Source organism: Lagenorhynchus albirostris, chromosome 18, assembly GCF_949774975.1.
Source record: "Lagenorhynchus albirostris chromosome 18, mLagAlb1.1, whole genome shotgun sequence".
Classification (NCBI taxonomy): domain Eukaryota; kingdom Metazoa; phylum Chordata; class Mammalia; order Artiodactyla; family Delphinidae; genus Lagenorhynchus; species Lagenorhynchus albirostris.
In genome coordinates, this window is record NC_083112.1 from 23,288,794 (window position 1) to 23,310,901 (window position 22,108).

At 42.1% G+C, this 22,108-nt stretch overlaps 1 protein-coding gene across 11 annotated transcripts in view; it reads left to right on the plus strand.

Annotated features, from left to right (window-relative positions):
• Positions 1 to 22,108, plus strand: part of ENOX1 (ecto-NOX disulfide-thiol exchanger 1) — a 611,047-nt gene that overhangs the window by 585,904 nt on the left and 3,035 nt on the right. For all 11 annotated transcript variants that reach the window (XM_060129461.1, XM_060129462.1, XM_060129460.1 and 8 more), the window contains one exon: positions 574 to 659. In XM_060129461.1, coding sequence (XP_059985444.1) covers positions 574 to 659 — 86 coding nt within the window. The remainder of the gene's footprint in view (positions 1 to 573; positions 660 to 22,108) is intronic.

Below are 22,108 nucleotides of genomic sequence, written 5' to 3' on the forward strand. Positions count from 1 at the left end.
ATCTTGTAAATTACAGCAGCGAGAAGGAGAGAGCAGGCTGGCTCCCTTAAAACAACAGCGAGATCCAGGGGGAGACGGCAAGGATTTGTGCTTCCCTCAAGTAGCAGTGAGGGGAAATAGGGATTAAATACTCTTTGTAACTAGCAGCTGTAATGATCAGGGGAATTTGACACAGCTGTAGGAGCCGTTTTCCTACTGCAGAGTCTAGTGAGGGAAAGAAAAGGGATCATTTTATCCTTCCAATAACTACAATTTTATATTGGCAAATCAAGCATAAAATTGGTAGTTGAAATGCTTCCAGGAGTCTTTGTTTAGAAATACCTTCATTCATCCATGTGTTTTCTTAGAGTCTCGCTTTTCCAACTACTGTCGTTCCAGGAGACAGTGTTCTGTTGGCCGTGTTACCATTACCGTCTTCAAAACGTGCAGTTATTGAATGCTTGCCGAGAGCCGTCAGAAATGGCAAGACCACGACTCAGCCTGACAAAACTGTCCCTGGGGTCAGATGACGTTATTCACCTGAGACTTTTATTTGCCTCTCAATAATGTTCAGTGTTTGTCTTTTTAATTCAGGCATCATATCAACGTTTCTTCACGTCCACCCTTTTGGAGCCAATATAGAATATCTCTGGTCATACATGCAGCAGCTGGACTCCAAGGTAAATCCTTTTTCTCAACTTGCATTGCTAAAATGTAGCGTGTTGATCGCTGGCTGCAGGCCGAAGCCGCGTGAGCTGCGTTAGGGATGTAATAGCGTATGGAGGTTGATCTGTACTTCTTCACAAGAACTCAGTTTCCGGTAGAGAGTTGTCTTCTTTTCACTTGCTTTTGTCTCTGTAGAAAGAAAAGCAGTTATCGAAAATAACAGTTACTTTCAGCACATGCCAAATTCCTTTGAAAAGCATATGAGGGATTTAAAAGTGCAGGTTGGCCTGAAAGTTCCCACAACAATGGAGAAATCACGTCAGGGTGACTGATGGGGCACCATCCTTAGACCATATTCTCACAGGATTCTGTGTGAAGGGCTCCACACAATAGAGGAGAAATCACCTCAAATAACATAAAACTCTGATACGACTCTCAAGAAAACTGTATTAATGGTGGTTTTTTAGCATCATTCTCCAAATGGAAAAAAAAAAAAAAAAAGACTACAAAAGTTCCTCTCAGCTACGCCCCTCGAGGGTCATACCCAGGGTCAGGACATCACTCCTCACTTCCGTGAGGCTAGTTTTTCTCCTCTGCAGACCAGCTACCCTCCTAGCCCATTGGGGTGTTTGTGCGCCGAAAGAGAAGGGACAGAAAGAGCTCGATTTATGTATCAAATTCCAGTGAATAGTGAGAGGGGCCTCTGTGAAAATCAAGTGATGGCATTAACCAGTACTGCCTTGGGGAGCCCTGGAAGGGGACAGAGATGCTAGGCCTGTCACTGGGCATTTGCTAAGTGTCCTGCTGAGAAGGAAAATGGAAGTAAGAAGCTCTTCCGTAGAGCACAGCGAAGCGCCTGGGATGTGCAGGACCAGGCCCACAGCTTGCTGACCTGAATACACACACATACAGTCATTCTGAATCTTCAGTGGTCAGTATCGATTACACTGCTACACTGTCATCTAATTTTGATTCAGATGATCTTACCAATTCACAATCCCACAACCGCCTGACCTTTTTCTTTTTTTTTTTTTTACATCTTTATTGGAGTATAATTGCTTTACAGTGGTATGTTAGTTTCTGCTTTATAACACAGTGAATCAGTTATACATATACATATGTTCCCATCTCTCTTCCCTCTTGCGTCTCCCTCCCTCCCACCTTCCCTATCCCACCCCTCTAGGTGGTCACAAAGCACTAAGCTGATCTCCCTGTGCTATGCGGCTGCTTCCCACTAGCTATCTGCCTTACGTTTGGTAGTGTATATATGTCCATGCCGCTCTCTCGCTTTGTCACAGCTTACCCTTCCCCCTCCCCATATCCTCAAGTCCATGCTCTAGTAGGTCTGTGTCTTTATTCCTGTCTTACCCCTAGGTTCTTCATGACATTTTTTTTTCTTAAATTCCATATATATGTGTTAGCATATGGTATTTGTCTCTCTCTTTCTGACTTACTTCACTCTGTATGACAGACTCTAGGTCTATCCACCTCATTAGAAATAGCTCAATGTCGTTTCTTTTTATGGCTGAGTAATATTCCATCGTATATATGTGCCACGTCTTTTTTATCCATTCATCTGTCAGTGGACACTTAGGTTGTTTCCATCTCCGGGCTATTGTAAATAGAGCTGCAATGAACATTTTGGTACATGACTCTGTGATTTATGGCTTTCTCAGGGTACATGCCCAGTAGTGGGATTGCTCGCTCTTGACCTTTCTAATGGGTCTTATACTTCAGCTTTGAGAGAAGTCATCTGGAACCAAAAGTGTTTTTCAGGCATAGAGATCCATGCCCTCTTATTCTCCTGCAGCTGGTGACAGGGTAGACCATACAGAGTGAGATGGAAGGAGGAGACTGGAAGAGTCTTGACATTCAGAATCGTGTTATTGCCTTCCCTGTGGCCTCCCCTCACTTCCAGGGGGGGAGGGGAGGATGACAGAAAACGGTCCTTTGAACTCAGATGAAATGAGGAGGAGTGATACGATGTTACTTTGTTGAAAGAAAGCTTTGAAGGCCTACTTTGTTTTTCCTTCTCCAATACCATTCTTCATAATATCACCACTACCTTTGCCTGGAGGATTAAATGAAAGGCCACTTGCACCACTGTACTTGGCATAGAGTAAGCCCTCAAGAAATGATTCCTATTGTTGCTATTATCCTTCCCTTGTACCGTTGACATTGCTTTCCTTCCCTTTCTGGAAATCCCAAGTGGGAAGCCTTTGTGAAGAAGTAGCGGTGGTTTCAGTATGAGCTGAAATGGCCAAGGAATCCACTCATCATTCGTCTAAGAATTGTAGGGCTCCTGTCTCCTCTGGCCCATCAGTGCAGGTTGACGATCTGTATGTCTATGAAATGCGCGTGCACGTGTGAGTTGCATACGTGTGTGTGTGCGCGTGCACGTCCAGGTATCATTGATTATTTGATGGGTAGGAGCTCTTGTTCTATTCTTCCCCGCAGGACGGTGTCCGTCATTCACTCGCTCGGGTGAGATCTGTGTGGTCTCCCTCAGTAAGGAGAGAATTCACACACCTGGTCTCTGGTCCTTAGACGATGGGCCTTTCCGGAAGGGATTCGGTCAAGGGGAATTCCATTTCATCTCAGACTGATACCTTTATTTTAGAAGATAATAAAGAAGGTATTTCCCTCACAGAGGAAATATACAGGGTCTCGGTCTCTCCCAGACAGCCCTTCACCTCCTGGACAGAATGCTCAGTGGAGCTGTCAGATTCTTTCCTCACGCCTGAAAATATGTCAAAACGTGTTCTGACTAAAACTCCTGGGTGCCAGGGATTGGACCGAATATTCTTTCTATCCCAGTGAGGCTGAGAGGATACTTAGACTTTTTAATCCAGAGAGCAAATTACTGCTATATCCTGGAGTTCCATATCCTTGGGGCTTTAAGCAGAAAACAAAATAATGAGAGGTTTGCCCTCTAAGTATCCACCAGGGCCTTGTACCTGCACCGACTGCCAGAAGGTTCATAATCCTGGAGCTGCCGCCAGACCCCGACGCTGAGGTTCTCCTGCACAGCGGCCAGGGGCACCTGCTCTCGTTAATCAGAAACGAACCGGGTGTCGGGGGGATGCTGCATTAAAGCAGGGGACTCGGCCTGGCCTTCGCAACACAGGAGGTCTGCTGACTCTGGTGAAAGAGCTTTTTAAAAATTCCACTTAGCACAACACAGTTTCCTTGAGATCAGACAGCATCACTATTACCACGACTGTTGTTAAGATAACATTTAGATTCTGCCTTCCCCTGTGCTGACGGGAAGAAGGAAAGCAGGCTCAGTCCAGCCTGTAACAGAGCCGTTTTTCTTAGGATTTCCCCAAAGGCCACAGCTGGGTATATGAATGATCAGAAATGGAAGGGGAGACAGGAACTGATTTAAATTAGTCTGGGCATGTAAATTGCACATGGGTCCCTAAAACTGTGTATCCCCAAACAGGCCATTTTCCAGTTACATACTATTTCTGCTCTTGAGAATGATATTTGCATATTACTTTTTCTCCTCTGCCTCTTCTAAACCACTCTCATTCGCTCAGCTTTCTTGTATCAGAAATATGTGACCAAGTCAGTTGCATTCAGAGGGAGGCAGGGCCGCGGTGGTCAGAGGAGATGGCTTCTTGAAGCTTTGCTGAGTCAAAACTCATGCCTTGGGGGGTCTTCCCTGGTGGCACAGTGGTTGAGAGTCCGCCTGCCGATGCAGGGGACACGGGTTCGTGCCCCGGTCCGGGAGGATCCCACATGCCGCGGAGCGGCTGGGCCCATGAGCCATGGCCACTGAGCCTGCGCGTCCGGAGCCTGTGCCCCGCAACGGGAGAGGCCGCAGCAGTGAGAGGCCCGCATACTGCAAAAAAAACAAAAACAAAATACTCATGCCTTGGGCACGGGCAGGTAAGCTCTCCCACACAGGCAACACTGTCTTGAAAATGGTTTCTGATCAGTATCTAGAACCTCTCCCATCAGCCCAGAGCCGTTCAAGGTCACTCACTGATCCTAGGAAGGAAGTCACATTTGAACAGCAGCAGATGAGCATTTTCAGTCTTACAGTCAAGAGGAGCGAGTCCTCTGCTCTTCCCCCAATTTAGGTATCGTCTAAGAGATTAAGACCCAGTTCTCCAAGTGTGACTGGCTCCCACCTCTACATACCGGCAGCCTCTTCCCAAAACCCACGAGGTGGAAGATTTGATTCTGAAACCAGACTCAATGTAATGTGGCCACAGAGACTGGAGTTTTCTAGAAAGAGTTGCCATTTTTGGCATGACACCGTGTCTGGTTGGGCGCTCGTGAAGTGTTCATTTCCCACCAAAGGGGCCAACCATTTGCATTTGTATACTAGAAGCATACCTCTGAAACACAGACTATCTTGTCAGTTCCAAGGAGGTTCAAATCAGCCTTAATTGAAGGGCATTCTTTCCCAGATGACAGCTAGCTAGGCAGTAAGGTTGGAGAAAATGTTCCAAGTAGTGTTTGTAAGATTGCCCACCTGAATAATCTTTAATAGCATGTATATTCTGGTGTTCTCCTCAATGGCCACCTGTCACAGTATGTTAATGAGTGAATGAGTCTTCTGTTGCTTAGACAGGCTATCGTGAATGTGTTTTCTAGACATCACAGCACCTCTGGAAAGCATAAGGCATGTGAAACTTCGGAGGTAACGAGCCTTCCATCTGGCTGCGGGAAAAGTGGAAAGGAAGCAAGAGAAATTGACAAGGTCACCAGGGACCAAGTCACTGCTTTCCACAATCTCAGCACTGTCTAGGGACTAGGCAGAACAGAACGGGGAGTGGCCAGGGCACAAAAGAAATCTAAGAAAAGACCCTGCTCTCAAAAAGCTTGTAGTCTAGGGGCTTCCCTGGTGGCGCAGTGGTTGAGAGTCCGCCTGCCGATGCAGGGGACACGGGTTCGTGCCCCAGCCATGGCCGCTGAGCCTGCGCGTCCGGAGCCTGTGCTCCGCAACGGGAGAGGCCACAACAGTGAGAGGCCCGCGTACCGCAAAAAAAAAAAAAAAGCTTGTAGTCTAAATGAGGAAATGGTATATTTATGAACTAACTTGAGAATCAGATGTCAACTAATAAAGTGCTAAATTTGGCAGGCAGATAGATACTGAGTGAAATAGGAGTTGGAGAAGGGCGAAGTACATAAGGGTCATGACCACCAGGCGGTGCCCTTGAGTCCGTGTTCATGCTCCTGGTTTCCTCTGGGGCACTTCAGCTGTCCTTGCTGCATGTCTCCCCTTTCTCCTCTTTCTCTCCTTCCTTCCTTCCCTCATCTTCCATCCAGAGCCTTCCTTTGCTCCTTCTGATTCTTTCCTTCTGTTTATCTTCTTCCTTCTTTCCTGTTCTTTTCCTCGTACCTCCTTGCCTTCCTCCCTGCTCCTCTTCCTTCCAGTCCTTTCCTTCTCTTTTCCTAAGTCCTCACTTCTGTTTATCTTCTTTCCTTTTTCCTCTCATACCTCTTCCTCTGTGTCCTTCCTCCCTCCCCACCTACGTTCTGTATCTCTCTCTGCAGATGTTTGTTGCAAGGTGTCTGTGTGATCTGCCCAGGGATATGAGGATGAACAAGATTTAAATGTGCGCTAAAGGCTAACCGTCAGTTTATCCTATGGAAGGAAATCTGGTTTTGCAGTTGGCTTCTCTGACTCTCCAGCCTTGACAAAGCCTATGTCGTTGTCTTTTCAATCCCCCAAACAGGAACCGCTCTCCACTTGCCTCCCTTGCCTGACTGATGTGGGGCATGGAGCCGACCCACCCGCATAACAATTGATTTATGCCGGCCCGTGTCAATTTATACACATGCTTAGTGGCCTGGCAAGGAGGCAATGGGCTTGAGCTAGAGTCAACAAATCAGAAAATAAGTCAGATTACAAACTACCTCTGTGGTATTGCCACCACACAAGCCCCTCGGTTACACGGAGCCTTTATTCCTTCTCATCTTTCCTTTTCTTTTTAATTAGAGCAAATCAATCCTTTCTGAAAGAATAAATGTTAGAAAATTTTAAACAAAATAGGAGTGGAGGGATCCACTGACAACATCAAAGACTAAAAAGACACAGACCCCCAGTTTCTTAGAATAAAAGCCAGCTGGGTAAGAGGGTAATAAAAGCATCATGTTTATGAGTCCTCCCCAGTTTCTACAGCACCACTACATGGTATATGGGAAAATGAGATTTCATAGTCACGGCACGTTTCTGATCTATATCGTAATCCACACGGGACTCTCTTAGCCACGTGTATCTGATTCGCCTAATAGTATCCTTGTGAGAGAGCGAATCCAGTGCTGCGAAAGCAGGGCTGGATTCAGCATCAGAAACCCTGCACTGAGTTCTAGTCCCTCCACTCACCAGCTGGGCCAGCAGCAGCCTTTCCCTGGACCCGCGGTGTTCCATCTATGACAAACAGGAGCTTAGAGAGGATCCCTGACCTCAGAAGGGATATGGGGAAGGGAATCCTGCACACCTGGTGGGGAAACGGATCCCTCTCACTCGGAGCTCAGCCAGGGAGTGCCGGATGCTTTGTTTATGTGATGACTCCATGACGCTCTCAGGTCTCAAGACCAATGGTCTTGAAACGATTGGTGGGAAGAGAAAGGATATTGTGAAGGCAGTATCACAAGAGCTGACACATTTTTATAAGGAAGAGAAGAAAACAGAATTAAAGTAAATGAAGATATTTGTAAAGTAAAAACTCCTTGGCCATAGGGTAAAACAGAAGGACAAACTGAATTTTCTCTCGACTTTGTCTTGGAGATCCCAAAATGTCACATGTCGTATAGGTTATTTCGTCAGGGTAGGGAAAAGGTTTAGAAACCGTCAAACTAACATGAAAGCAGTTTCTCCTTCATTTTTCTTCTCACATGAGATATAAACATCTTTAGGGAAATGCTCTAGAATTTAGCTGAGCACCTTATTAAATGGACTTTTTTTTCCATCAGGCTCCTTTTATTGGTTCCCAAATAGAGTTGTCCCTTGGTACCTGCAGGGGATTGGTTCCAGGAACCCCTGTGACTACCAAAATCCATAGATGCTCAAGTCCTTTATATAAAATGACTTGGTATTTGCATATAACCTGTACATCCTCCCTCTACTTTAAATCATCTCTAGATTATTTACAATAATATCTCATCGTGGCTTTGTTGGCATTTCCCTGATGATTAGTGATGTGAAGCACCTTTTCATGTACCTGTCGGCCATCAGTATGTCTTCTTTGGAAAATGTCTATTCAGATCCTCTGCCCATGTTTTGATTGGATTATTTGTATATTTGCTACTGAGCTTATGAGTTCTTTATATAAGTTGAATATTAACCCTTTATCAGACATACGGCAAGTATTTTCTCACATTCGGTAGGTTGTCTTTTCATTTTGTGGATGGTTTCCTTTGCTGTACAGAAGCTTGTTATTTTTTTTTTAAATGGATATTTTAGATGGGATTTCATTTGAGGGTGGCTGCTCCGTAATTGTGACACATCCCTGTCCACATTATTTACATCTTCATGGCAGAATCAGGCTGTTACCTTGTACTACCAACAGCAACTGAGAGTTCACTACTTCTGAGGACACCAAGTTTCATTATGCTCATTTCTGGCTAATTGGTTATTCAAACTAAGTAACTATGAGAATTTCAAATCCTAGTTTCACTACTTCTTAGCTGTGTGACCTTGGACAACTTACTTAACGTCTCTGTAACCTTAGTTTCACTGTCTATAAAATGGGTTTTTTATGGGCTATAACGTGTGTGAAATGACTTAATATGTGAAGAGCATTCACAGCAGTATCTGGCACACAGTAAGTGCTACCGTTGGCTGCCGTTTGTTTTGTGCTTAAAAGCGCACAGAAGACCTAGTACATTCTCTCAGTTTGAGATCTTTGCCACAACCTAGTGGACAGATGAATTTTAAATGGCTTGCCCGAAGACCGGTGCTAATATATGGTAGGGCCAGCACTCAAATCCAAGTCCTTAGAGCATCTGATGAGCTTCTCTCCAATTCCCTTGTCTTGCAAATGAGAAAATACCCAAAGAGATTAAGTGACTTAGGCAAGATGGTGAAGCTGGTTAATGGTCATTCCTTGACTGGAATCTGATCTTTTGCCTCTACATTTCTTTCTTCCGGCAAGTGAAAGGTTTATTTGCTTGTTTAATGAATTTTTTGATGAGATAATACACTTAAAGCATGTACGCTGTGCCTGGCCCACAGCGAGGACTCAGGAAGTGGTACCTACCTATTTCCTGCTGCACGCCTTCTTCTGCTTCCTTTGTGGTTGAAGTCTAGGCTCAGGTCAAAAGCCACCATGGAAAACAAGATGTTGCTACTTTTCAGTACAGGCGAGCCAAGATTCCGCACGATTTGCTTGCAAATTTTTGGTGAATGGTTCAGGAGGGGATGCCCAAGCATTAGCATATGACTGTATAGGCTGGTTGAGTTGGGAACTTTCAGGGGTTTTTTTTTTGCTGTTGATGTTGATATCACTCTAAAACAGTATTCATCACAGAGGAGCTCTGCCCTCCTGTACAGGGACACCTCCCCCATGGTCCCCACCCATGAGCACAGAGGCAGTGACCAAATGGATTATTTCTAATTCCCACTTCACAATCTCCAACCCATCTGGGTACTGGCATCAGTGTCAAAGCACATAGCCAGGGAGCCTGGATCTGCACCTCAGCTCCACACTTACTGCCTGGGTTACCTAATCACTCTGGACCTCAGTTTCCTCATTTGTAAATTATCCCCTCTCTTAGAAGAGCATGGTGAGAATTAAAGAAAGTGTGTTCAGAAGAGTTTGGCAAGGAAAAGTCTCGCAGTGGTTGTGAGATGTTACACTTTTTACAGTCAGCTGCAGGACTGCTAGGTGGGATGGCCTGACCTAACCCCAGCTGGCCTCCTACAAAGCCATTAGCTTTAAATCAGCTCTTTATTTTCCCCTCGAGAATTCAGCTTTTTCTCCCCTTCCTAATGAACAGTACGAGGCTTCTTCGCCACTTTTCCAAAAAAACGGTGATAGCTGTGCTGGAAACAAGCGTGTGGTGGGATGGCTGTTCCTTCCATCTGTCAGTTTCTCTGTGGCCTCTGCTTGATCTGGAAAAAGACTGCTCATCCCAGGGGTATCACTTGAATTTGACTGGGGACTGGAACGTACTGTAGATGACCTGTACTGTCCTCCAAAAGAAAAAAGGGAGCTTGTTAAGAGAACACCTTGACTTCACAAAGCTTAAGGAAAACTGCCTCTGGACCAACTAAAATCTGGGTTTGACCACACACTTCTCTGTACTTGTCTTCTTTGGCTTATGAACCCAGGGCTTGACCCATCTACCGCAAAAGGTTTCATTGTTAGCGTGTAGTATTCGATCAGCATCGCCTAAGACAGGTATATAGAGAAACTGTATTTGTGCCAGGCCCTGCATTACATTTTACAAACAATCTTCACAATTACACTGAAAGAGATGTTTTTATTTCTATTATACACATGAAGAAACTGAGAATTACAGCTATTAAATGACTTGCCCAAGGTCAGACAGCTTGCTCGAGGCCTAGCCCAGATGCAAATTCAAGGGTATCTGATTTAAATCCTCAATATAAACCCAAATATGTCTGACCCGGGGCAATTATTAACAATAATCTGGGTACACCCCACACTGGGCGGAATTAGAGACTCCGAGAAGAGGCTAGGGAATGTGCTTTTTTTTGTTTTTTTTAATCGGTTAAATACAAATTGTGGTGTATTCGTAACATGGAACACTTTACTGCCAACACACACGATATTTACATACATATTGGTTTACGTAGAGAGCCTTACGGAGGACAATTGTTGAGGGAAACAGCAGGCTACCCAGTGGTCAATATGCAGATACATTTAGAAAAACCTTAGAGTTGAACCTGCCCATGTTATTGCTGGGCTGGGGAATTTAAAAGGTTTCTTCCTCCCTCCCCCCCTCCCTCCTTTTCTCCATTTTTTCCTTCTTTCTTTTTTTTTTAACATCTTTATTGGGGTATAATTGCTTTACAATGGTGTGTTAGTTTCTGCTTTATAACAAAGTGACTCAGTTATACATATACATATGTCCCCATATCTCTCCCTCTTGCGTCTCCCTCCCTCCCACCCTCCCTATCCCACCCCTCTAGGTGGACACAAAGCACCTAGTTGATCTCCCTGTGCTATGCGGCTGCTTCCCACTAGCTATTTTACGTTTGGTAGTGTATATATGTCCATGCCACTCTCTCACTTTGTCACAGCTTACCCTTCCCCCTCCCCATATCCTCAAGTCCATGCTCTAGTAGGTCTGTGTCTTTATTCCCGTCTTACCCCTAGGTTCTTCATGACCTTTTTTTTTCTCCCCCCTTAGATTCCATATATATGTGTTAGCATATGGTATTTGTAAATTGATACAGCCACTATGCAGAATAGTATGGAGGTTCCTTAAAAAGCTACAAACAGAACTACCATATGACCCAGCAATCCCACTACTGGGCATATACCCTGAGAAAACCATAATTCAAAGAGTCATGTTCCCCAATGTTCACTGCAGCTCTATTTACAACAGCCAGGGCACGGAAGCAGCGTAAGTGTCCATCATCGGATGAATGGATAAAGAAGATGTGGCACGTATATACAATGGAATATTACTCTGCCATAAATAGAAACGAAATTGAGTTATTTGTAGTTGGTGGATGGACCTAGAGTCTGTCATACAGAGTGAAGTAAGTCAGAAAGGGAATGTGCTTTTAACAAATGCCCCAGGTGACTGATACTTAGAAAGAATGCACTATACCCCTGGTTCTTCACCCACAGCTTCTGACAGTCATGGGGAGCATTCAGAGCAAACCAATGCCAGGGGCCAGTCCACATGTGGTGAACTCTTCCCCAGTTCTTTCTCTGATATAACACTCGACCCTCTGTAGTCCCTCAGTTTTCTCAGCTATAACACGAAGATAGATCATAATGTCTGTCCCATATATATTCCAGGATTGTTGTGAGAAGGAACTCAGCATACTGGTGAAGGTGCTTTGGACATTGCTGAAAGAAAACTTACTTTTTCAAATTCAATATGAATCTTTTGTGAGTTGACATGGGAATCTAATAATCCTGTTAACATGGCTTTATGGAAAATACATTCAGATTTCAAAACAATTCATATAAAAATTTTAGAATACAATTGATTTCAACTTTCAGGACTGCCTCTGTTTAAAGTTTTGTTTCATAGGCCTAGGAAAATTGACTGTATCATGTAAAATCTTTTTGATGTGAATATTAAATGAACAGTTAATTTGACTTCCTGGTCTATTTAGTCTCCCTTAATTGTTTTTTTTTTTTAATTGAAGTATAGTTGATTTACGATATTGTGTTAGTTTCTGGTGTACGGCAAAGTGATTCAGTTATACACATCTATACATATTCTTTTTCATATTCTTTTCCATTATGGTTATTTATTATTTTTTTTTTTTTGCGTTACGCGGGCCTCTCACTGTTGTGGCCTCTCCCACTGTGGAGCACAGGCTCCGGATACACAGGCTCAGCGGCCATGGCTCACGGGCCCAGCCGCTCCGCGGCATGTGGGATCTTCCCGGACCGGGGCACAAACCCGTGTCCCCTGCATCGGCAAGCGGACTCTCAACCACTGTGCCACCAGGGAAGCCCTCCATTATGGTTTATTATAGGATACTGAATACAGTTCCTTATGCAATACAGTAGGACCTTGTTTATCTATTTTATATATAGTAGTTTGTATCTGCTAATCCCAAACTCCTCATTTATCCCTCCCCACCCCCTTTCCCTTCGGTGACCATAAGTTTCTTTTCTATGTCTGTGAGTCTGTTTCTGTTTTGTAAATAAGTTCATCTGTCACATTTTATATTCCACATATAAATGATAGATGGTTTTTGTCTATCTCTTTCTGACTGAGTGTGATGATCTCTAGGTCCATCTATGCTGCTGCAAATGGCATTATTTCATTCTTTTTTATGGCTGAGTAGTATTTCATGGTATATATATACTACATCTTCTTCATCCATTCATCTGTCAACGCACACTTAGGCTGCTTCCATGTCTTGGCTATTGTAAACAGTGCTGCTATGAACATTGAGGTGCATGTATCTTTTCGAATTATGGTTTTCTCCAGATATATGCCTAGAAATGGGAATGCAGGATCATGTGGTAGCTCTATTTTTAGTTTTTTAAGGAACCTCCCTAGTGTTTTCCATAGTGGCTATACCAATTTACATTCCCACCAGCAGTGTAGGAGGGTTCCTTTTTCTCCAAACCCTCTCCAGCATTTGTTATTTGTAGAGTTTTTAATAATGGCCATTCTGACCGGTGTGAGGCGGTACTCATTGTAGCTTTGATTTCCATTTTCTCTAATAATTAGCAATGTTGAGCATCATTCCATGTGCCTATTGGCCATCTGTATGCCTTCTTTGGAGAAATGTCTATTTAGGTCTTCTGCCCATTTTTTGATTGAGTTGTTTGGTTTTTTTGTTATTGAGTTGGATGAGCTGTTTGTATATTTTGGAAATTAAGCCCTTGTCTGTCACATCATTGGCAAGTGTTTTCTCCCATTCTGTAGGTTGTCTTTTCATTTTGTTCATGGTTTTCTTTACTGTGCAAAAGCTTTTGAGTTTAATTAGGTCCCATTTGTTTATTTTTGCTTTTTATTTCTGTTGCCTTGGGAGACTAACCTAAGAAAACATTGGTACAATTTATGGCAGAGAATGTTTTGCCTATGTTCTCTCCTAGGAGTTTTATGGTGTCATGTCTAATATTTAAGTCTTTAAGCCATTTTCAGTTTTTTTGTGTGTATGGTGTGAGCGAGTATTCTAACTTCGTTGACTTACACGAGGCTGTCCAGCTTTCCCAACACCACTTGCTGAATAGACTGTCTTTCCTCCATTGTATATTCTTGCCTCCTTTGTCAAAGATTAATTGACCGTAGGTGTGTGGGTTTATTTCTGGGCGCTCTATTCTGTTCCATTGATCCATATGTCTATTTTTGTGTCAATACCATGATTCTGATTACTGTAGCTTTGTAGTATTGTCTGAAGTCTGGGAGGGTTATGCTCCTGTTTTGTTCTTTTTTCCTCAGGATTGCTTTGGCAATTCTGGGTCTTTTATGGTTCCAATATAAACTTTAGGATTCTTTGTTCTAGTTCTGTGAAAAATGTCATGAGTAACATGATAGGGTTCACATTAAATCTGTAGATGGCTTTGGTTAGCATGGCCATTTTAACAGTACTAATTCTTCCAATCCAAGAGCATGGGATATTTTTCTGTTTCTTTGAATCGTCTTCAGTTTCCTTTATCAGTGTCTTATAATTCTCAGCACATAAGTCTTTCACCTTCTTAGTCAGGTTTATTCCTAAGGGTTTTTTTTTGGCGGGGGGGGTTGATGTGATTTTTAAAGGGATTTTTTTTTACTCTCCCGTTCTGATATTTCATTGTTAGTGTAAAGAAATGCAACATATTTCTGTATGTTAATCTTGTATTCTCCTACTTGACTGAATTATTTTAGCAGTTCTGATAGTTTTTGTGTGGCTATTTTAGGGTTTTCTATATATAGTATCATGTCATCTGCATACAATGACAATTTTACTTCTTCTCTTCCAATTTGGATACCTTTTATTTCTTTTACTTGTCTGACTGCTGTGGATAGGACTTGCAATACTATGTTGAATAGAAGTGGTGAGAGTGGGCATCTTTGTCCTGTTCCAGATTTGAGCAGGAAGGCTTTCAGCATTTCACAATTGAGAATTATGTTGGCTGTGGGTTTGTCATGAATAGCTTTTATTATGTTAAGATATGTTCCCTCTATACCCACTTTGGTAAGAGTTTTTATCATAAATGGATATTGAATTTTTTTTATGTCATTAAGTTTTTAGGTATTTGGGTTCTTTTCTTCATATATATATATATATATTTTTTTTTAACATCTTTATTGGAGTATAATTGCTTTACAATAGTGTGTTAGTTTCTGCTTTATAACAAAGTGAATCAGCTATACATGTACATATATCCCCATATCTCCTCTCTCTTGCATCTCCCTCCCAGCCTCCCTATCCCACCCCTCTAGGTGGTCACAAAGCACCATGCTGATCTCCCTGTGCTATGTGGCTGCTTCCCACTAGCTATCTATTTTACATTTGGTAGTGTATGTATGTCCATGCCATTCTCTCACTTCGTCCCAGCTGAACCCTTCCCCATCCCCATGTCCTCAAGTCCATTCTCTACGTCTGCGTCTTTATTCCTGTCCTGACCCTAGGCTCTTCAGAACCTTTTTTTTTTTTTTTTAGATTCCATATATATGTGTTAGCATACGGTATTTGTTTTTCTCTTTCTGACTTACTTCACTCTGTATGACATACCCTAGGTCCATCCACCTCACTACAAATAACTCAAATTTCATTTCTTTTTATGGCTGAGTAATATTCCATTGTATATATGTGCCACATCTTCTTTATTCATGTATACTGAATTTTATCAAATGCTTTTTCTGCATCTTTTGAGATGATCATGTGGTTTCTGTCTTTTCTTTTGTTGATGTGGTGTATCACATTGTTTGATTTGGGTATTGAACCATTCTTGTGACCCTGTGATGAATTCAGCTTGATCATGGGGTATGATCTTTTCTATGCGTTCCTGAATTTCATTTGATAAATTTTGTTATTTTTTTATTGCAGTATAGTTGATTTACAATGTTGTGTTAGTTTCAGGTGTACAGGAAAGTGATTCAGTTACACATAGATACATATCTATTCTTTTTCAGATTCTTTTTCCTTATAGGTTATTACAAAACATTGCGTATAGTTCCCTGTGCTTTACAGTAGGTCTTTGTTGGTTATTTATTTATATATAGTAGTGTGTATATGTTAATCCCAAACTCCTAATTTATCCTTTCCCCCCCACTTCCCCTTTGGTAACCATAAGTTTGTTTTCTGTGTCTGTGGGTCTATATCTGTTGTTTATATAAGTTCATTTGTATCATTTTTTTTGATTCCTCATATAAGCAATATCATATGATATTTGTCTTTGTCTGACTTACTTCACTTAGCATGATAATCTCTAAGTCCACCCATGTTGCTGCAAATGGCATTATTTCATTCTTTTTCATGGCTGAGTAATATTCCATTGTATAAATATACCACATCTTCTCTATCCATTCATCTGTCAATGGACATTTAGGTTGCTTCCATGTTCTAGCTACTGTAAATAGTCCCGCTATGAAAAATGCAGTGCATGTATCTTTTCAAATTATAGTTTTCTTCGGATATATGCCCAGGAGTGAGATTGCAGGATCATGTGGTAGCTCTATTTTTAGTTTTTTAAGGAACCTCCATACTGTTTTCCATAGCGGCTGTACCAACTTACATTCCCACCAACAATGTAGGAGGGTTCCCTTTTCTCCACATCCTCTCCACCATTTGTTATTTGTAGAGTTTGTTTTTAATTTATTTATTTAATTTATTTTTGGCTGAGTTGGGTCTTCGTTGCTGCGCGTGGGCTTTCTCTAGTTGAGGCAAGCAGAGGCTACTCTTCGTTGAGGTGCGCAGGCTTCTCATTGCAGTGGCATCTCTTGTTGCAGAGCACAGGCTCTAGGCGTGTGGGATTCAGTGGTTGTGGCATTTGGGTTCAGTAGTTGTGGCTCGCGGGCTCTAGAGCACAGGCTCAGTAGTTGTGGCACATGGGCTTAGTTGCTCCGCGGCACATGGGATCCTCCCAGACCACGGCTTGAACCCGTGTCCCCTGCATTGACAGGTGGACTCTCAACCACTGCACCACCAGGGAAGCCCGTTTGTAGAGTTTTTAATGATGACCATTCTGACTGGTGTGAAGTGGTACCTCACTGTAGCTTTGTTGCATTTGTCTAATAATTAGCAATGTTGAGTATGGTTCCATATGTCTTTTGGAAAAATGTCTATTTAGATCTTTTACCCATTTCTTGATTGGGTTGATTTTTTGTTGTTGAGTTGTATGAGCTGTTTGTGTATTTTGGAGATTAATCCCTTGTCAGTTGCATTGTTTGCAAATATTTTCTCCCATTCTGTAGGTTGTCTTTTCATTTTGTATATGGCTTCCTGTGCTATGCAAAAGCTTTTAAGTTTGATGAGGTCCCGTTTATTTTTGTTTTTATTTCCATTACTCTAGGAGAGAAATCAAAAAAAAAATTGCTGCAATTTATGTCAGAGAGTGTTCTGCCTATGTTTTCCTCTAGGAGTTTTATAGTATCCAGTTGTACATTCAGGTCTTTAATCCATTTGAGTTTATTTTTGTGTATGGTGTTAGAGAATGTTCTAATTTCATTTTTTTACATGTAGCTATCCAGTTTTCCCAGCACCTATTAAAAAGACTCTTTTCTTCCTTGTATATTCTTGCCTCCTTTGTTGTAGATTAATTGACCGTAGGTGTGTGGGCTTATTTCCAGGCTTTCTATCCTGTTCCATTGATCTATATTTCTGTTTTTGTGCCAGTACCATACTGTTTTGATGACTGTAGCTTTGTAGTATAGTCTGAAGTCAGGGAGCCTGATTCCTCCAACTCCATTTTTCTTTCTCAACATTGTTTTGGCTACTTGGGGTCTTTTGTATGTCCATAAAATTTTTAAATATTTGTTCTAATTCTGTGAAAAATGCCATTAGTAATTTGATAGGGATTGCATAGAATCTATAGATTGCCTTAGGTGGTATAGTCATTTTGACAATATTGATCCTTCCAATCCAAGAACACAGTATATCTTTCAATCTGTTTGTGTCATCTTCAATTTCTTTCATCAGCAGCTTGTTTTCAGTGTACAGGTCTTTTGGCTCCTTAGGTAGGTTTACTCCAGGGTATTTTATTCTTTTTGCTGTGATGATAAATGGGATTATTTCTTTAATTTCTCTTTCTGATATTCTGTTGTTAGTGTATAGAAATGCAACAGATTTCTGTGTATTAATTTCATATCATGAGACTTTACCAAATTCATTGATGAGGTCTAGTAAATAGTTTTCTGGTAGCGTCTGTAAGATTTTCTATGTACAGTATCATGTCATCTGCACATATAAGTTTTACTTCTTTTCCAATTTGGAAAAGAAGTCTTTTATTTCTTTTTCTTCTCTGATTGCTGTGGCTAGGACTTCCAAAACTCTGTTGAATAAAAATGGCGAGAGTGGACATCCTTGTCTTATTCCTGATCTTAGAGGAAATGCTTTTAGCTTTTCACCAGTGAGTATGATGTTAGCCGTGGGTTTGTCATATATGGCCTTTATTATTTTGAGATATGTTTCCTCTGTGCCCACTTTCTGGAGAGTTTTTATCATAAATGGGTGTTGAATTTTTATCAAAAGTTTTTTCTGCATCTGTTGAGATGATCATATGGTTTGTATTCAATTTGTTAATATGGTGTATCACACTTATTGATTTGTGGATATTGAAAAGCCCCTTGCATCCCTGGGATAAATCCCACTTGATTATGGTGCACAATCCTTTTAATGTATTGTTGGAGTCAGTTTGCTAGTATTTTGTTGAGGATTTTTGTGTCTATGTTCATCAGTGATACCAGCCTGTAATTTTCTCTTTTTGTGGTATCTGTGTCTGATTTTGGTATCAGGGTGATGGTGGCCTCATAGATTGAGTTTGGGAGTGTTCCTTCCTCTACAGTTCTTTGGAATAGTTTCAGAAGGACAGGTGTTAACTCTTCTCTAAATGTTTGGTAGAATTTGCCTGCAAAGCCATCTGGCACTGGACTTCTGTTTGTTGGGAGTCTTTTAATCACTGATTCAATTTCAGTACTGGTAATTGGTCTGTTCATATTTTCCATTTCTTCCTGGTTCAGTCTTGGGAGATTGTACCTTCCTAAGAATTTATTTCTTCTAGGTTGTCCATTTTATTGGTGTATAGTTGCTCGTACTAGTCTCATCCTCTGTATCTCTGTGGTGTCCGTTGTAACTTCTCCTTTTTCATTTTTAATTTTATTGATTTGGGCCCTCTTTTTTCCTTAGTGAGTCTGGCTAAAAGTTTATCAATCTTGTTTATCTTTTCAAAGAACCAGCTTTTAGTTTCATTGATCTTTTCTACTGTTTTCTTAGTCTCTATTTCTGTTCTGTTCTTTATGATTTCTTTCCTTCTACTAACTTTGGGTTTTGTTTGTTCCTCTTTCTCTAGTTGCTTTAGGTGTAAGGTTAGGTTGTTTATTTGAGATTTTTGTTTTTGTTCCCTGAGATAAGCTTGTATCACTGTAAACTTCCCTCTTAAAATTCTTGTTGCTGTATCCCATAGGGTGTAGAATGTAATGTGTTTGCTTTCACTTGTCTCTAGGTATTTTTTTTATTTCCTCTTTGATTTCTTCAGTGATCCATTGGTTATTTAGTAGCATCTTGTTTAGCCTCCATGTGTTTATGTTTTTTGCAGGTTTTTTTTCATGTAGTTGATTTCTAATCTCATAGTGCTGTGCTTGGAAAAGATGCTTGGTATGATTTCAGTTTTTCTTAAATTTACCGAGGCTTGCTTTGTGGCCCAACATGTGATCAATCCTGGAGAATGTTCCATGTGCACTTGAGAAGAAAGTGTATTCTGATGCTTTTGGATGGAATCTTCTATAAATATCAATTAAGTCCATCAAGTCCGATGTGTCATTTAAGGCCTGTATTTCCTTATTGACTTTCTGTCTGGATGATCTGTCCTTTGATGAAAAGTCCCCCACTGTTACTGTTGATTTCTCTTTTTATGACTGTTAGTATTTGCCTTATATATTGAGGTGATCCTATGTTGGGTGCATATATATTTACAATTGTTATATCTTCTTCTTGGATGGATCCCTTGATCCCTGTGTAGTGTCCTTCTTTGTTTCTTGTAACAGCATTTATTTTAAACTCTATTTTGTCTTCTGTGAGTACTGCTACTCCAGCTTTCTTTTGATTTCCATTTGGGAATACCTTTTATCCCTCCCCTCACTTTCAGTATGCATGTGTCTCTAGGTCTGAGAAGTGGATCTCTTGTAGACAGCTCATATACAGATCTTGTTTTTGTATTCATTCAGCCAGTCTGTGTCTTTTGGTTGGGACATTTAATTCATTTACATATGGTAGTTATCAACATGTATGTTGATACATAGGTCTTAGGTCTTTTTTCTTCCTTTCTTCTTTTGTTCTCTTGTGATTTGATGACTGTCTTTAGTGTTGTGTTTGGACTCCTTTATCTTTTCTGTGTGTGTATCTACTATAGATTTTTTTGTTTGCAGTTACCATGAGGTTTTGATATAGTAGTCTATATATATGCACATAATTGTTTTAAGTCGCTGATCTCTTAATTCCAAATGTGTTTCAAATATCCTGCATTTGTACTCTCCTCGTGATTACTAGCTTAGATGTCATATTTGTGTGTAGATGATTTCCTACCTTTACTGTATGTCTGCCATTACCAGTGAGCTTTCCCATTTTGTAATTTTCTTGTTTCTAGTTGTGGCATTTTCCTTTCCACCTGGAGAAGTTCCTTTAGCATTTCTTGTAAAGCTGCTTTGGTGGTACTAAATTCTTCTAGTGTTTGCTTGACTGTAAAGCTTTGGATTCCTCTGTCAAATCTGAATGAGAGCCTTGCTGGGTAGAGTATTCTTGGTTGTAGGTTTTTCCCTTTCATCACATTAATTCTATGGTGCCACTCCCTTCTGGCCTATAATGTTTCTGCTGAAAAATCAGCTGATAACCTTATGGGGATTCCTTTGTATGTTATTTGTTGCTTTTCTCTTGTCAATTTAATATTTTTTCTTTGTCTTTAATTTTTGTCAGTTTGATTACTGTTTCTTGGCATGCCTGAGACTCTCTTCCTGGACTTAGGTGACTGTTTCCTTTCCCATGTTAGGGAAGTTTTCAGCTTTTATCGCTTCAAATATCTTCTCAGGCCCCTTCTCTCTCTCCTCTCCTTCTGGGACCCCTATAATGCGAATGTTGGTGCATTTGATGCTGTCCCAGAGGTCTCTTAAACTGTCCTCATTTCTTTTCATTATTTTTTCTTTATTCTTCTCTGTGGCAGTGATTTCCACCACTGTGTCTTCCAGCTCACTTATCCATTCTTCTGTTTCGTTTATTCTGCTATTGATTCCTTCTAGTGTTTTTCATTTCAGTTACTGTATTCTTCAACTCTGTTTGGTTGCTCTTTACATTTTCTAACTCTTTATTAAAAACTTGTAACTTCTCTTGGGCTTCCCTGGTGGCACAGTGGTTGGGAGTCTGCCTGCTGATGCAGGGGGCATGGGTTCGTGCCCCGGTCCGGGAGGATCCCGCGTGCCGCAGAGCGGCTGGGCCTGTGGGCCGTGGCCGCTGAGCCTGCATGTCCGGGGCCTGTGCTCCGCGCCGTGGGGAGGCCACAGCAGTGAGAGGCCCGTGTACCGCAAAACAAACAAACTTGTAACTTCCCACTCTGTGCATCCATTCTTTTCCTGAGTTCTCGGCTCATCCTTGCAATCATTATTCTGAATTCTTTCTCGGGTAGATTGCCTGTCTCCATGTCACTTAGTTGTTCTTCTGGGGTTTTATGTTGTTCCTTCATCTGAAACATATTCCTCTGCCATCTCATTTTTGTCTCAACTTCTATTTGTATGTTTATGTATGTGGAAGTTAGTTATGCTTCTTAACCTTGGAGAAGTGGCCCTCTGTAGGGGATGTCCTATGTGTCCCAGCAATACATTCCCTTCTTGTCACCCAAGGGCCAGGGGACTAGCTGGTCTCAGGGTAGGTTCTGATCTGCGTTTGCTGACTTGGTTCCGCACGCTGCTGGATCCTAGTTCTCTTGCTTCTAATGTCTGCCCCCTAGTGGGTGGGGCTGGCCTAGAGGCTTGTGCAGGCTTCATGGTGGGAAGGGCTGATGCTTGCCCACTAGTGGTGGGTGGGGCTGGGTCTTGGCCCTCTTCTGGGCAGGGCCATGTCAAGGGGCATGTCTAGAGGTGGCTGTGGGATCAGGAAGTCTTTATGCAGCCTGTCCACTGGTGGGTGGGGCTCTGTTCCCGCCATGTTGGTCATTTCACCTGAGGCGTCCCAGCACTGAAGCCTACAGGCGGTTGGGGCCAGGTCTTGGTGCCAAAATGGCAGCCTCCAGGAGAGCTCGTGCCAATGAATATTCCCCAGTACCTCTTCCACCAGTGCCCTTGTCTCCACAGTAAGCCACAGCTGCCCCCTGCCTCCCCAGGAGACCCTCCGAGACCAGCAGGCAGGTCTGACCCAGGCTCCTGTGGAGTCACTGCTTTTGCCCTGGGTCTTGGTACACACAGGAAGTCATGTGAGCCCTCCAAGAATGGGGTCTCTGTTTCCTCTGGTCCTGTGGAGCTCCTGCACTCAAGCCCCACTGGCCTTCAAAGCCAAATGCTCCGGGAAGTCCTCCTCCCAATGCTGGACCCCCAGGCTGGGGAGTCTCACATGGAGCTCAGAACTCTCACTCCTGTGGGAGAACTTCTGCGATATAATCGTTCTCCGGTTTGTGGGTCGCCCACCCAGGGGATATGGGATTTGATTATT